The sequence below is a fragment of the Lathamus discolor genome, chromosome 6 (genome assembly GCF_037157495.1).
Source record: "Lathamus discolor isolate bLatDis1 chromosome 6, bLatDis1.hap1, whole genome shotgun sequence".
Lineage (NCBI taxonomy): Eukaryota > Metazoa > Chordata > Aves > Psittaciformes > Psittacidae > Lathamus > Lathamus discolor.
In genome coordinates, this window is record NC_088889.1 from 44,793,488 (window position 1) to 44,807,313 (window position 13,826).

At 36.2% G+C, this 13,826-nt stretch overlaps 1 protein-coding gene across 3 annotated transcripts in view; it reads left to right on the top strand.

The window, feature by feature from the left end:
- The window catches only part of STXBP6 (syntaxin binding protein 6), a 110,198-nt gene that overhangs the window by 73,618 nt on the left and 22,754 nt on the right, over positions 1-13,826 (top strand). For all 3 annotated transcript variants that reach the window (XM_065686531.1, XM_065686530.1, XM_065686532.1), the window contains 2 exons: positions 3,809-3,939; positions 5,777-5,942. In XM_065686531.1, the coding sequence (XP_065542603.1) occupies positions 3,809-3,939; positions 5,777-5,942 (297 nt within the window). The remainder of the gene's footprint in view (positions 1-3,808; positions 3,940-5,776; positions 5,943-13,826) is intronic.

The window sequence follows — 13,826 nt, forward strand, 5'->3', positions numbered from 1 at the left end:
TTATTAAATGCACAGGTCCAAATTTAAAGAGCATCCAAACCAAACACAGATACCTAGACTCAAGACTTCAAGGACAGACATTGGTTTTTAAATACACCTTTCAAATTTGATTAAAATAAATAGAAGTTCATAGTACAGTGCTTTAGAGCTTTCAGGCTGCTTCTCAAGGCCAAGTATTTTGGGGTAGATATTTAAGAAATTAAGCATTTTAGTATTCTATCTTTTCCATTCAAGTAAAGGTACCTTAGAAGACTGAAAAAGTAAAATACATTCTGGACTACAGATTGGGCTTTAGTCTCCCTTAGCTTTCTGTGTGAAGAGCTGAATTAATTTGCTGCTTAAGATGCTAGACATGCATGTGGTACTGGATTCTAGCTGAGGTCTGGAATTCAGATGCGTTTGTTTTAGTGTGTTCCACATGATAACAGTGACTTTTCTGGCTGTCACAGCATTCTCTAAAGCTGATTCTGAACTGACTATTCTGCCTTACATTCTCTGATCTGCTTTTGAAACATCTCACTTAAATACATGCCTCTCAAGTCTTAACAACCTCTTTGAAGCTTAATACTGTAACTTCCTATTTACAATACAAAATGGTTAATAATGCTTTCAGTCCCAGAAGAAATGTATGTTAATATAGTGTTAAAAATCAAAACCAAAACCAAATCTCACAGTGTCTTCCATCATAAATTGCTGTAGCTGTTTTCTCACATTCTTTCTTTCTCTACCAATAACTGTATTCTTAAAAAAAACAGAATATAAATAGAAAATAAAAAAGCTTCCTTATTTGCATCTGATGACACACAGAAGTACCATATGGATCTACCATCTATAGATGGGTTCCAAATAAATATACTTTGTCCACACTACTACAGCTTCATATTTTTAAGGGATAATGTTAAGTTCCATTACAAACAAACAAACAAACAAAAAAAAGGCAAAGGAAACAAAACAATCCCACATAAAATTGATGCATAACTTGAATATTGTCTTTCATTTTCTTAAGGTCAGTAATGCATGTGGAAGATTTTAGCTAACTCATCTGAATGACTTACCAGAGGACATGTGGCTAGGAGCATGTAACTGCTTCCAATTTTTTTTTTTAGATTTAAGAATATATTTTTTACATGTTTGCAGGGTAGCGCCCACTCAGTATTTTGTGTGGAAGTGTTCTAGTTTGCAAAGCAACATAATGAGCAGCTAGTGAGGATGGTTTTTCTCAGCTGCCAAAGGGTTTCACAGAGTTGTAATGACTGCCGTATTACTGTCAAGCTGTCATGGAGTAAATGAAGGTTTTAAAGTGTGTATTGTGGGGTTTTGGGTAGCTGTTTTGTTTTGTTTTTTTTTAATGTTTGAGAAATGCTAGCTTTTTCCTGAAATACCAAAACACAAGAGGTGAAATGCAACTAGATCTGTTCGGCTGTGTGCAGTGATTACAAGTGTAAGACCTAAAGGGAAAACTGCTGTTTTTCCAGGAGGATCACATTAGCTAACTTGAGACTGAATTTCTACCTAAAACAGCTGAGATACCCAAGATCCTTATAAGCTCTTCCAGTGTTGGGCAGCCCTCTTGGACTCTGCCAGAGTTGCTGTGTGGTGGATGATAGAGAAACAGTCATCTAATCAAGATGTTTTTATTGTTGATCACCAATAGAGTTGGTGAGGTTCAGGCACTTAATGTGATCTTTTGCTGAAGTACAAAGCACTGATGGCTCCAGCTATGTGGAGAAGTCTGGAGATGGAGATGTTGAGATTAGATATTTGGTGTTTTAACTATCATATCTGTAAAATTTTATATTTTCACCTTGAAATATGCAATGACCACTGTTTTCAAGAGCACTAGAATGTATGTCTTGTAGAAGCCTTCAGAGCAGTGAGAAATTTGCTGTATTAAACTTTAATCTCATAACTGATTTTCCATGAGACTGAGGGGGTAAGAGGAGGTATAGCACTTGATAAATAATTTGTCTGTCTAATGCTTCCTAGGTTTGAATGCTTTGTTTTGCGGCTAGTGTTAATTTTCTGTGTGGCTTCTGTATAGTATTGAGCATATTTTCTTTTTAATACATGCCTCATTCAGCAGTAGGTTATTGCCTGTTTCTCTTGAAAAAGGAATAATCCACAGACCACAAAACTTGAGCCATTGTTATACAGCCTTCTATTAATACTGCTTTGTAGGTAATATGTGGAACTTGGTCTAGTGGAATGCTGTAGAACCTGCCAGAGTGATCATTGGAGTTAACAAAAAAGACATGACAAATGTTAGGCCGTATTTAGGAAAGGTAGGGACATAAGGTTGTGGTCTGCTTGTGTAAATTTGTTTCCTACACAGTGGTATATAAATTTGCAGCAAAAGCAGAACCTGTGTGTATACTGTGTAAGTATGGATAGGATGCCTGTCACCTCTACTTTGTTGTTATTGTTAGGCTTGGGTGCATAGGTCATTGAGCAATCGAAGAATCTTCAATGCTAATATCACTTCTTAGTAATATCTAGTCTTTGTGTTTCAGTAGTTCTGATTTAATTTAGCTGCTACTTTTCTGATGCTGTGTTATTTTCTCTTTTCTCTGCTGTTTAACGTGTGATTCTGAATTGCATACTGCACTGATTTGGTTCTTAGTGCTTCAACTGCTGATGAAGAGACTTCTGGCAATCTTTTTATTACATTCTTATTAATAGTCTGTTCAATATATTGAGTTCAGCTACTTTCTACTTCATGCTTTCTACGTAAGTGTAACTTCGTAAAAACAATTGTCTGTCATGTGGAATGGTAATATAAGATTTTTTTTTAATTTTTTTGTAACCTGCTAAAATTTCCTTGGAAATAAATCTTTTGCTTGTCAAATTAAGCTCTCTTAAAGGTGCTTGGACTTCAGATGTACAGATGGACACACTGAACTGAAAATGTATTAAGTCTGAGATACTGAAATGGGCTTTTTATATTAATGTGCATTTGTCCTAATCTATTCCAAAGTACATTTAATATCCAGACAGTGATCTGTGCATTGGTAAATTTTCATTATTTGAACAAATAATGAGAACAGTGAGACACGTTATTAACTTTTTAACATTATGGAATGATGAGATATTATGCCAATATTTACTTACTGTATGACTGTACCTCTGAGTGCAGAAGTGCATGCAGCATGCATCTTCTGACTGGGCAGCCCCTTAGCTTTCCTGACTATTTTGGTGAAAGGGTGCGCAAAACCAAGCAATCTGATTCAAATCTTAGTTGTTTTAAAATCCTTCTTTAACTGCTAGTATTTAATAGGAGAGAGAAGTGACTTTTCCCATAATACTTTTTTTGGAGGCCTGTATCAGTGAAGAGTGGAGATGTCTTCTACGCACACACTTTTTTTTGTATGTGTATGTTCTCTTTTCTTGAATTCCAAGAAGAAATTAATTGAGGCTGAGTGTGAGAAACCTCCGCTAAACAGTGTGGGGAAAAAAGAGCAGTAAGATGATTGTAAAAAAGCAGATGGCAAGACCTTTGTTTTAGTTCTCTTTTTTAGAGGGTATTGTCAACTTAAGCTGATAATGCCTAAAATATATCTAAAATATCAATAGTATTATATTTGTTGGGCATCGTACCATCATTCTGTCAATAGGGAACGTGGTTTTCAGTACGTTATCCAGAAAAGGGCATGTGTTCTACTGTGCCCTTTCAGAATCAATGATGTGTTTACTTTGTGGGACATTATAAAAAATACACCAGTAAACCAACTACTGTTAAAGTGAACGAAACATCATGTTCCTGAAACATTAAGTGTATTTCAGTTACATGCTTTTTCTTTTATATATTTAGTGACAAACAAGAAACCAGCTCAAGCATCTATTACAAAGGTGAAGCAATTTGAAGGCTCTACATCTTTCGTCAGGAGAACGCAGTGGATGCTCGAGCAGCTTCGCCAGGTCAATGGTATAGACCCTAATCGGGTGAGTTTGAACAGTTCTAAAAAAGGAAATTAAGCTCTTGTATAACTGATTTGTGAGTCAGGCATTCTTTCACTATTCAAAAGGCATCTGGAAAGTTAGGATACGGGTTTAAGTCCAGATTGTCGAAAAAGAAATAAATCAATGCAATATGTGAAATAGATTTATAATGAGAAAGGTGGGAGTAGGCCAAAGCTTATATTCATATGTGTTTTCTTTTTCTTTCTTCTTGCCTTTCCCTACTTTTCTTCCTACTCTCTCTTCTTTGTAAGGAGAAAAATAAGAGCCTTGTTTGCCTTGTCTTCAGCTATAAGCCTCTTGGGGTCCATTTCGGCATGCAGCTGTGTTGTAAGATAGAGTGTTAAAGTAAAAGCAAGGACACGAGAGGTTACTGAAGTTCAAGTTTGTGAAATACTGTGAACCTCTCGTTTTTTTTTCTAGCGTAGTCCTGCCCTCAGATCTTTCTACATTTCTTACCTTTTTACACAAAGGGTGGTGGTGTGGTTTAGTTGCTAGTGATATGCAAAACCTAATTTAGATCAAACCAAACAAACAAAACACCAAAAATAAAATAACCAACCAACATTTCCTCCCCCCTTTCCCCTTCCCCAGCTAGTTCTGGGATTAGTCTTTCAATGTGGAATATACAATCCTCCTTGACCTCTCAAGACAAAGTTGTACTAACATGTAATAAGCTCATAAATACAAATCTTCAGTAGTAAATCATCAAAATTAGAATTTAGGAATGTGGCCTCTATTAAGCAATCACAAAATGACTTAACTGTGTTCATTGTACAGGAAAGTGTTTGTGACTACCCCCCTTGCTTTGTTCAAAGCTATGCTCTGATCAGCCACCTAAGCATCCTAACATTGGTGCACCAAATTCTGTTACCACCCAGTACAGTCTTCTGTACAAAAAAGAAGCCCTTTGGCCACTGCCCCATGAAATGCAGGGGTGTGGAATTATATTTTTCTGGGTAAAGGGACAATGAAAATCAGAGCAATTAAAAATAGATAATGGATCTGACGTTTAGGCCCTTTCCTAGCATCTGCTGTGCAGCTATGTAAATAACAGCTACTTGAGATACTCTCAGATTGAAAGTCCTATCGAGTTCTTAAACTTAGACGTGTTCCTTTCAAACTTGTCTTGCTGTGAATTCCTAGTGTCATCAATTCAAAAAAAGCATTTGCTAGATTAGATTACAAAATGGTGTTTAGCAAATACTGCTAAATATATAGCAATACTTCTTGCATAAATCCATTTATTTCAGTAGTTGCTACATGGTATAGAGCTGGGCTGTAATTTCTTCTGGGAGTGCTCTTTTGTTTGTATCACCCCAAGATCTATGCAACACGTTATGATAATACGTTAATAACTAACAAAACTAAATTGCTATTTGTTTCCTTCTTTGGTTTGGCATCAAGAGCAGAAGCACATCTTCTTATAATATGAAAGTAGATTTTGTGCTAAGGCACAAATCCTTGCATAATACAGGAGACAAATATGTATTTGTAGATACATAGTTAAAATCTCATATTTCTTATGAGAATGAGATTCCAATTTTAAATGTTTTTTTGTTTTCAGGTATTTTTTCATAGGTGAATATTCCTCATTAAAAATACCTGCAAGAAAAAGCCTTACTGTGTCTGTTCTTTTTGCATACAGAAGTATACAAAGGAAAAATAATCCCATGACAGTCTTGAGTTGCATGACCTTTCTGCTTTTCCCAACATAATACTTTTTAAAAATTAATAGATCTGTTTCTCCCAAGTCGTTTATAAAACTAAAATAATAGTAGTGTCTGATTTTTATTTTTAATTTTTTTTTTATTTCTTCTAGGATTCCCCAGAATTTGATTTACTATTTGAAAATGCTTTTGACCAATGGGTAGCAAGCACAGCTTCAGAAAAGTGCACATTTTTTCAGGTTCTACATCACACTTGTCAGCGATACCTTACAGACAAGAAGCCAGAATTTATCAACTGCCAATCTAAAATTATGGGAGGTAAGTCAATTGAAGCTGGAGTACTTGGTGCGGTTGGACACAAAATGATTTGCACATGAGTTATTCTGTTTTGAAATGAACCTAATTGCATCTTGAAATTGTCGGTCTGAATATGCTGACTTAGAAGAAGTAGTTCTAGGCTTCAGTGTTTCTTCATCGAGCACTGCTTCAGACTCTTCCACTGTGATTGCTTCTCTAGTCTTCAATTCCAGTGGCAACATCCCCTACCCACCTTGTGAGAAGTCATTCTCCTCCCTCTTTTTAGAAACCTCGGTTTTGATTTGTCTCCCTACTTTTGTTTATTCAGAAGCATTTCTGGGTGGCTTGAAATACTTCCTACTAAAGCCTATTCTGCATTGCCATTTCCTCACAAGTCTATGAAAAAGTGGTTATTTCTAAACTTCCAGTGGTCTTTGGGGAGTCACTTTGATCTTGACAGAAATCAGCTTGTTTAGAGTTCTGTTATGTTTCATAAGTCATATAAGGTGGATTTCTGGGATTAGACTAAAACATCTGGTTAGGAAAAAAAAGTGTGGTCAATATGTGAAATTGGTATTCACCATCCACTTACCGAGCAACAAAAACTATTATTCAGGGAGTATTTTCACATATTTCACAAAATATCCTTTAGGAAAATAAACTGGCTTAGTTGTTCCTTTAGACTAAAATTTCTGAAAAGTCTCCTTCTGGTCTGCTCTAAACCAGAATATTATTTTTATAAAATTCTTACACCATCTGTGTTTTTCACAGCTGAAATAAGAAATTGTTTTTCTCTTTCTCATTGAGTCTGCAAACTGTAGAAAAAAAGTGTAAGCTGACTTGGGGCCTTGTTTAGTTGTTGTTTCTCCCCCGACCCCAGTATACTTTGGTTGTAAATATGGAGAGCCTTACTCAGGTTTTTCTAGTAATTCCTCTCTTATAAATCTAGAATATATTCCTGTATGCTGTTACCAGAACTATATGTGCTTCCACCTTCATATGTTCTTTTTTTCTGGCTGTTACTTTGTCTTGCATTCCTTTGCTCTAAAACACTAAAAGTAAACTTGAGGAAGGGAAAAATCATCTCCAGTTTACACTTTAACTACTGACACTGAGGTTACCAGTAGCTTTGTGCTCGTAAGTCAGAACTGTACTGTCAATCATCCTTTTATTTTACTATTCTCAAACTAAGAAAAAAGGCACAAAGTTTATTGTAAACTTCCTTTTCTCGTTTTTTCCCTTCCACATTAACTAGGATTTCCTTTGTTTTATTTTTTGTGTGTTGAGGAGGAGGGAGGAGCAATTTCTGCACTTATGAGAGAAGATATCCCCTGCAATTTTTTCATTTCATATGGAGGAACTCATTCAGATGGAAACCTTTGTTTGTCATCTGTTTGCTCATGATGCTCACTCCCATCCTTCCTGCCAATAAGTCAGTATTAATAAACCACTTGACATTTCAGCCTATGAAAGTTTTACTGTCATGTAAGATGGACCTATCCGAAGTTGAGTTCCTGATTCAACTGACACAGATATCAACATTTTGTCCTAAACAAGTGTCATTAGTGGAGGAGGCAGGGAGAAGAATGCCACTTAGGTTCATAGACTTCTACTTGACTTCTGCATTTTTTTTTTTAGCATGCACTAGACCCAGCTATGTCCCATAAAGCTTACCCATGTTCTCTTTTCTACAGCTTTGTAGCTGGGCTTATTCAGTCACTGCTTGTTACCACATGGTGACTGTTCCCATATTCCTTGCCTGTCATTCTGGTAGTGCACAGACACAGTCCGTGTGTGTACGCACACTCCGTGAAGACGACAGATGTGGTATTAGGCCAGGAACTAATAAGTTTCATAATACAGTGCTTCTGCTGTTCTTCACACTGCCAACTTTTTCCATGCACTTGGTTACAGGTGCCTTGTCCGTAAGTTTAAATTTGATAGAAACCAAGTAATAGGTAACCATAAATTCCAGTGACTTTGTGTGTCAGCCTTAAGCAATATAAAGTCTACAGAAAAAAAAAATCCTAATTAGTAAATAATTGCTATCAATAATTATAAAAGGCAATACACTCCTCTTGTTGGACATTGTCTTTAAACAGACTATTGCATCTTAAGTATTTTAACGTCTGTTGTTCCTTTCAATATTCTTAACAGATTATTCTTTCAAGATTCTTAATGGAGCGCTAAGTTTCTACGAAAATTCTGTCTTTATACTATAATTGCAAGCTTTTTTTGTATGTTCATGCATACAGATAAATCCTTACTCAGTTCCAGAAGCATTGTTCTCACACCCGTGCTGGTATTTGTTGAAAATACAGGTAATTCATTATGAAAAAGAATAGATTAATTTTTTTTTTTAATTGTGGAAAAAAAGAATTTTTCTTTCTTTTAGTAATTTTCCTAATGTTCTAATATGCATGGGGATATATTTCACTAATCTTTTCATCATCTTCAGAAGCTTTTGCATTACTTTATATTTAAATGTATCTATTGGAGCCATGTTGCTTCCAGCTATTGATTAAAAATAAATAAATCTCATAGCAGCTTTCTAATAGAATGGTTTGGGTTGGAAGAGACCTTAAAGACCACCCTGTTCCAACCTCCCTGCCATGGGCAACGACACCTTCCACTAGACCAGGTTGCTCAAAGTGCCATCCAACCTGGCCTTGAACACTGCCAGGGATGGGGAAGCCACAGCTTCTCTGGGCAACCTGTTACAGTGCCTCACCACTCTCATAGTAAAGAATTTCTTCCAAATATCTAATCTACCCTCTAACATCTAATTACCCTTTCAGTTTAAAGCCATTCCCCCCTGTCATATAGCTACATGCACTTGTAGAAAGTTCCTCTCCATATTTCTTGTAGTCCCCAATTAAAGCAGGTCTCCTTGGTAATATGTAATGCTGTGAAATTAGTTCAGTCACAAGTTTATGTTATTACTCCATTTGAGGCAAATGAAGTAATTAATTGACCAAAAGGAAGACCGTTCATTGACTTCAGAAGCTGTTCTACCAGTTGGTAGTTGGCAGGCTTAGACACCGGGAAGGTACCTGCAGTTCTGCTAGTAGTCATTAGAAGCCCAGGAATGGGTCAGTGTGTAAGTGTGTATCGAAACCCATTTAGTCAGAGACCTGCAGTGTCAGAGTTCTTATGGAAAATACAGTGAAATACATTGTCAATCTCAAATTCATCCTGACTGGAAGAAGTAAGGTCCAGCTGTAGTCAAGCAGCCCGAAGAACCTGATTATATAGCTTCAAATGAATTAAGTTCAGTTCAGAATGTGCAACTTGGTGGGGTTTTGTTTTGTAGGTGTATTTTGCTAATTAGCCAAAGCAGTATATTCAAATCAGCCAAAGCAGTATATTCAAATCATTCTTAAACTTTAGGACAGTCAGATTTCAGATGAAGCATGTCACTTCATCCCCACCTACGAGGTAGCATTTACGTTTTAAGTGATATTCTTATGAACTTTCTGTGAGATTTGAAAAGAAATATTCTTCGGGAGTGTTTAGTCAGTTTAACTTCTAATACCCAACAAATACTTTTTAAGTATTAGTGTATATATATGCATGCACCCACATGCTTATGTATGTAATGATACAGATAAGTGCATCGTATACATAACGTGTGTCTTGTAGCTAATGCATATTTTCAAAAACAAAACAAAAAAAAATTGCACTAAAGAGCACTTCCTCCCGGTGGAATGAAGATGAAAGAACTTGAACGGCTTGTTTACAAGCTTATCTTATTGAGCGTTATTCCTTTCTAAAGGATAGGAGGGAAGAAAGTGAAATTCATGCTGCTCCTGTTTGTGCAGGAAGAGTTTAGGAGCTTAGCCATAAGTAAACATTGGGTGTCCCTGTGGAACTACAGAACCTCTTCGTTGCCTTCCTCCTTCTACCTCCTCCCCTCACACCCACTTCCCCTTACAGGCCAGAACTCTGTAATGTTGTTCTTCAGGACCATTATTTGCTTTATTTTCATTTGAGTATCATGTAAGGATATAGTAGGGTAATGCAGGCTAGACTGCGTTCTGTAACTTGATTGATGACAGATTACCTTAAGGTCCTTTCCAACCCTAACCGTTCTATGATTAAAGGTGTGGGTGCTAATTCTGGGAACAAATAATGAATTCAAATTTAGGAAGACTAAGAAGATTCCTCCCATTAGTATCTTCTACAAAATATTTCAAGCTTGTCTGTTTAGAAGAGACCTCTCCATAGTTTACCTTCATTCTGGATGTTATTTTGGGGAGGAAAGGCAGGCATTTGAGGATAGAGGGTTTTTTGACAGAGGCAAGAAATATTTTCCGCTTTTGTATCTTTCTAACATACAGTTTCTGATACTGGAACTGGTCTAATTTGCAGTATTTTTGTGTTAATTGTTATTCATTGGCCAGGTTTGTATTGCTATTGCTTTTATGTCAGCCATGTAAAAAACAAATTCTTGACGTAACATTAGGCTGATACTGAAGACACATCTTTCTGGATAGAACCCTCAAATACAGCATTTGCAGCTCTTAGAAGTTTAATTCTGGACCTGTAAAAATAAACAGTTGCTGCCACCTTTAGATATATATTAGAAGTGCATAATCCTTGGAAAGGAGCAAGACCTCAGGTTGAAGGAAGATGATGACCTTGCAAGATATTTTATTTTCTTGGTTGTTTTTGTTTTAAGCTTTGTCCCACCTACATGCATTGGTTGTAACAGTCATGGGGTTTTGGCTTGGATTTGGTTTGGGCTTTTTTTTTTTTTTTTCTTTTTTAATTCTGCTGTGGGGTTTGTTTGGTTTTTTTTTGTTTCAGGGTTCTTTTGGTGGTTTTTTTTTTTTTTTTTACTTGCTGGTTTTTTAGTTTGTTGGGCTTTTTTGTTTTTTTGTTTACTTTTTTCAGCTGATTTAGTTCTGCTGAATTAATTAAAATATTCTTAGAAGCACAAAGTATGGCCATCTTTGCCTCTGTAACCTTTTCTCTAGGACAGCTGGCAAGAGTTATTAATGGATCATTCTCTTTCTCCTCCAAGTATATATTGCCAGTGTAAGAATGGTAATGAGTACTTCTTTTTTTCATAGGCTGCTGACTCAGATTTACCTCATTCGAGAGCTAGTGAGCATATAGTGGTGTTTACTATACTGTGCAAGATTAATGACTGAATAAAGGAGATGAGCAAAACTTGCTGTTAGGATGGGAAGATGCTTGCTCCCCTCCCTCCTGTCAATACCTGGTACTTGTTGGTTTCAGGTCTTACCTGATAGCCATTGAAAAATTGTGTAATTTAACATACTGTTCTTGGAGAATTTAACTTCCAGATTAATTCTGAGCAAATTAATTTGACACCACCACCACACGTACACCCTCAATCCTGTGACATTCTGTCCCAGTGTCAATGCCAGGGGAAGTACATTTGAAACAGAGAAGATAGGTTTTTCTGAAAGGCATTTGTGACCTCTCAATTTGTCTCTTTATTTTTGCACTATATGTTTTTCAGACTTTAATTATTCATTTCTGATTTCTGTAATTTTGACTACACTTTAAACTTCAGTCCTGTATTTCAGAGGAAGGGGGGACAACATCAGAACTATGTGATGATGTTGAACCCTAGAAAAAATCAAAGTGTGTGAATGTAATTGTCTTGAAAAATTGTAGGTAATACCTCATTTTTATTTTTACTTGAAGATTGATTAGCACTGAAATAACAAAAAGATCAAATGTAGAAGAAAACAAAAACCCATTTAGCTTATAAAAAACCTTCCTTTAATGTGCTGCCTATGTAAAAACATTGAAAAAAATAGCTATCTAAAGATACGAATATAATCATAATTTTTAATATAAACAAAGATTGGAAGTAATCTCTCATTCTTCTGATCGTCAAGCAAACTCATTATTATTGAGTGTTTGGGGATGAATTTGTTGCATAGTTGATCCAGTTTGCCTGTATTACATCCCTTCGGGATGGTGGTAATGCATACAGCTAGGCAGACCACTGGTCTGATCCCCTGTGGCAGTTCTGTTCACTTCCCTCCTCTAGAAAAAAAATACAGTTGGTTTATAATTCAGTTCTACCAAATTGCTGCAGTATCTGTAGTGCATTCCAGCACCTTTGAGCTATATGCTTATGTGTATTTTGTTTCACTATGTCTGTACCTTGCTAAATATTTGTCTAGGAAATCACTTTTGAAAGGATTGTATTGTTTATTGTGGTTTGCGAGTTATTGCCGTTTTTTGGTACATTCTGCTTGAAAAAGTGCTTTTGTGGATGAAAGCAAACAGCTTGTAAAAACAATGTTGATAGAGAAGTCAGTTTCTGCATGTCAGTCATGCCATGAGTCTAGTTCCAGGAGAAAGCACAGTGTCACAGTGCTACCTATGAATAGGAAAATCTTGTGTTTGTCCCATGTTGCATTACAGTGAACAAAAAAGATAACATCCTCCAGCTGTCAAGTTACTGTATGCAATTGCCCAGACTCATGAACTAATGATGATGTTTCTAAGAAGTTTACAGCATCTTTGAAATGCTTGCTGTGGGTAGCTGATCTTCTGTGCTTTCCTGAAGAAAACTGCAGATAAGTAAGCTGAAGAGAAGTTAGTTAATATTTTTCTTCTTTACCGGTTGATTGGTCTTAGCACACCTGAGTTACTACATACTCAGTTTGTCACTCCTGTAAGCCCACCTCAAGGATTACTTGAGGTGCTTCTTACCCCAGAGGTAAATTTATCTTGAATGTAATTTATGCTAATTGTGGCAAAGCTGTCCGCTGCCGGTTTGACTCTAATTTGTTTTACTGGCATATCTTTTACTGTTTCAACTTGCACAACTTCATTAGGTTAGTGGTCGTAATAGCTTTTGAAGGTACAACTCTGACTTACACATACTCAGTATATTTATACATATACGGGTGTATTTATGTATAGATAACATATGTTTGGTTAACACATAAAACATGTTTGGGCTTGTATATGTATTTTAAAAGCATATTTGAGATCATTAGTGCTTGCTTAAAATGAGCTGGATGCTAGTTCTGTTTTGATCCTGCTCTGAATCAATCAGTGAAAGCTGTCTTCTGATCGCCTTTGCATGTAACCATGTAAGACAAGCCAAAGTTTCTTCCCCTTTACTAAAACTCGTTTTGATCTATCTGTACTCTGACATCAAAAGGTGATGTCTGTGTTCATAATGACTTCAGATCTATTTGAAATGGAAAACAGAATTGATTCAACTTTTTTGGGGGGTGGGGGGAGCTGGGTGATGACCAAATTAGGTCTTTAAAAGGGAAAACTGCACCAGCCGAATGCCCAGCTGTTTCAGAAATTAAAGTCCCCCTTTTGTGTTCCTGCAAACCAATAATTCTCATATTTCTTCTTTAGGTCACTGTTACTTTATTTAATGAACCTGTTTTTCCCAGTTTGGAAAATGAATGCAAGTAGTGCATCAATACTAATAACTGAAAATAAACTACTCAAAATGCCCCTATGGACACACTTTTGTGTGCATTCAAATGCTTTTCTTAATACTTATGAGCTTCTTAAATCCTTGAGAATGAACTTTGTGTAAATTTATAGGCTGCTTGAGACAGGAAAACTCAAATGAAGCACAAAATAATACTTTTTCTTAAAATTACAGCATTCCAACAATTTTATCTCAGCTTGTTTGTAAACCACAGAGCCACTAGTTCACTTGTAATGCGTTGGTCAGAACCACCTCGTGCTTAATGAATTGATACTTTTTGGGTTTTTTTCAGAGTATCCTTTTGTTACCCTTTTGAATTTTGTTTCTTTCTACTTCCAGTCAGAAAGTCTAAGACTTGGTCTGTCTCACCACTCCTTGGTCTTTGGGTAAAAATCCTGTTTGCCACATTTTTCTTAAACAGTTCCTTTCAGAGTCATAAGACAGTGACATTACTT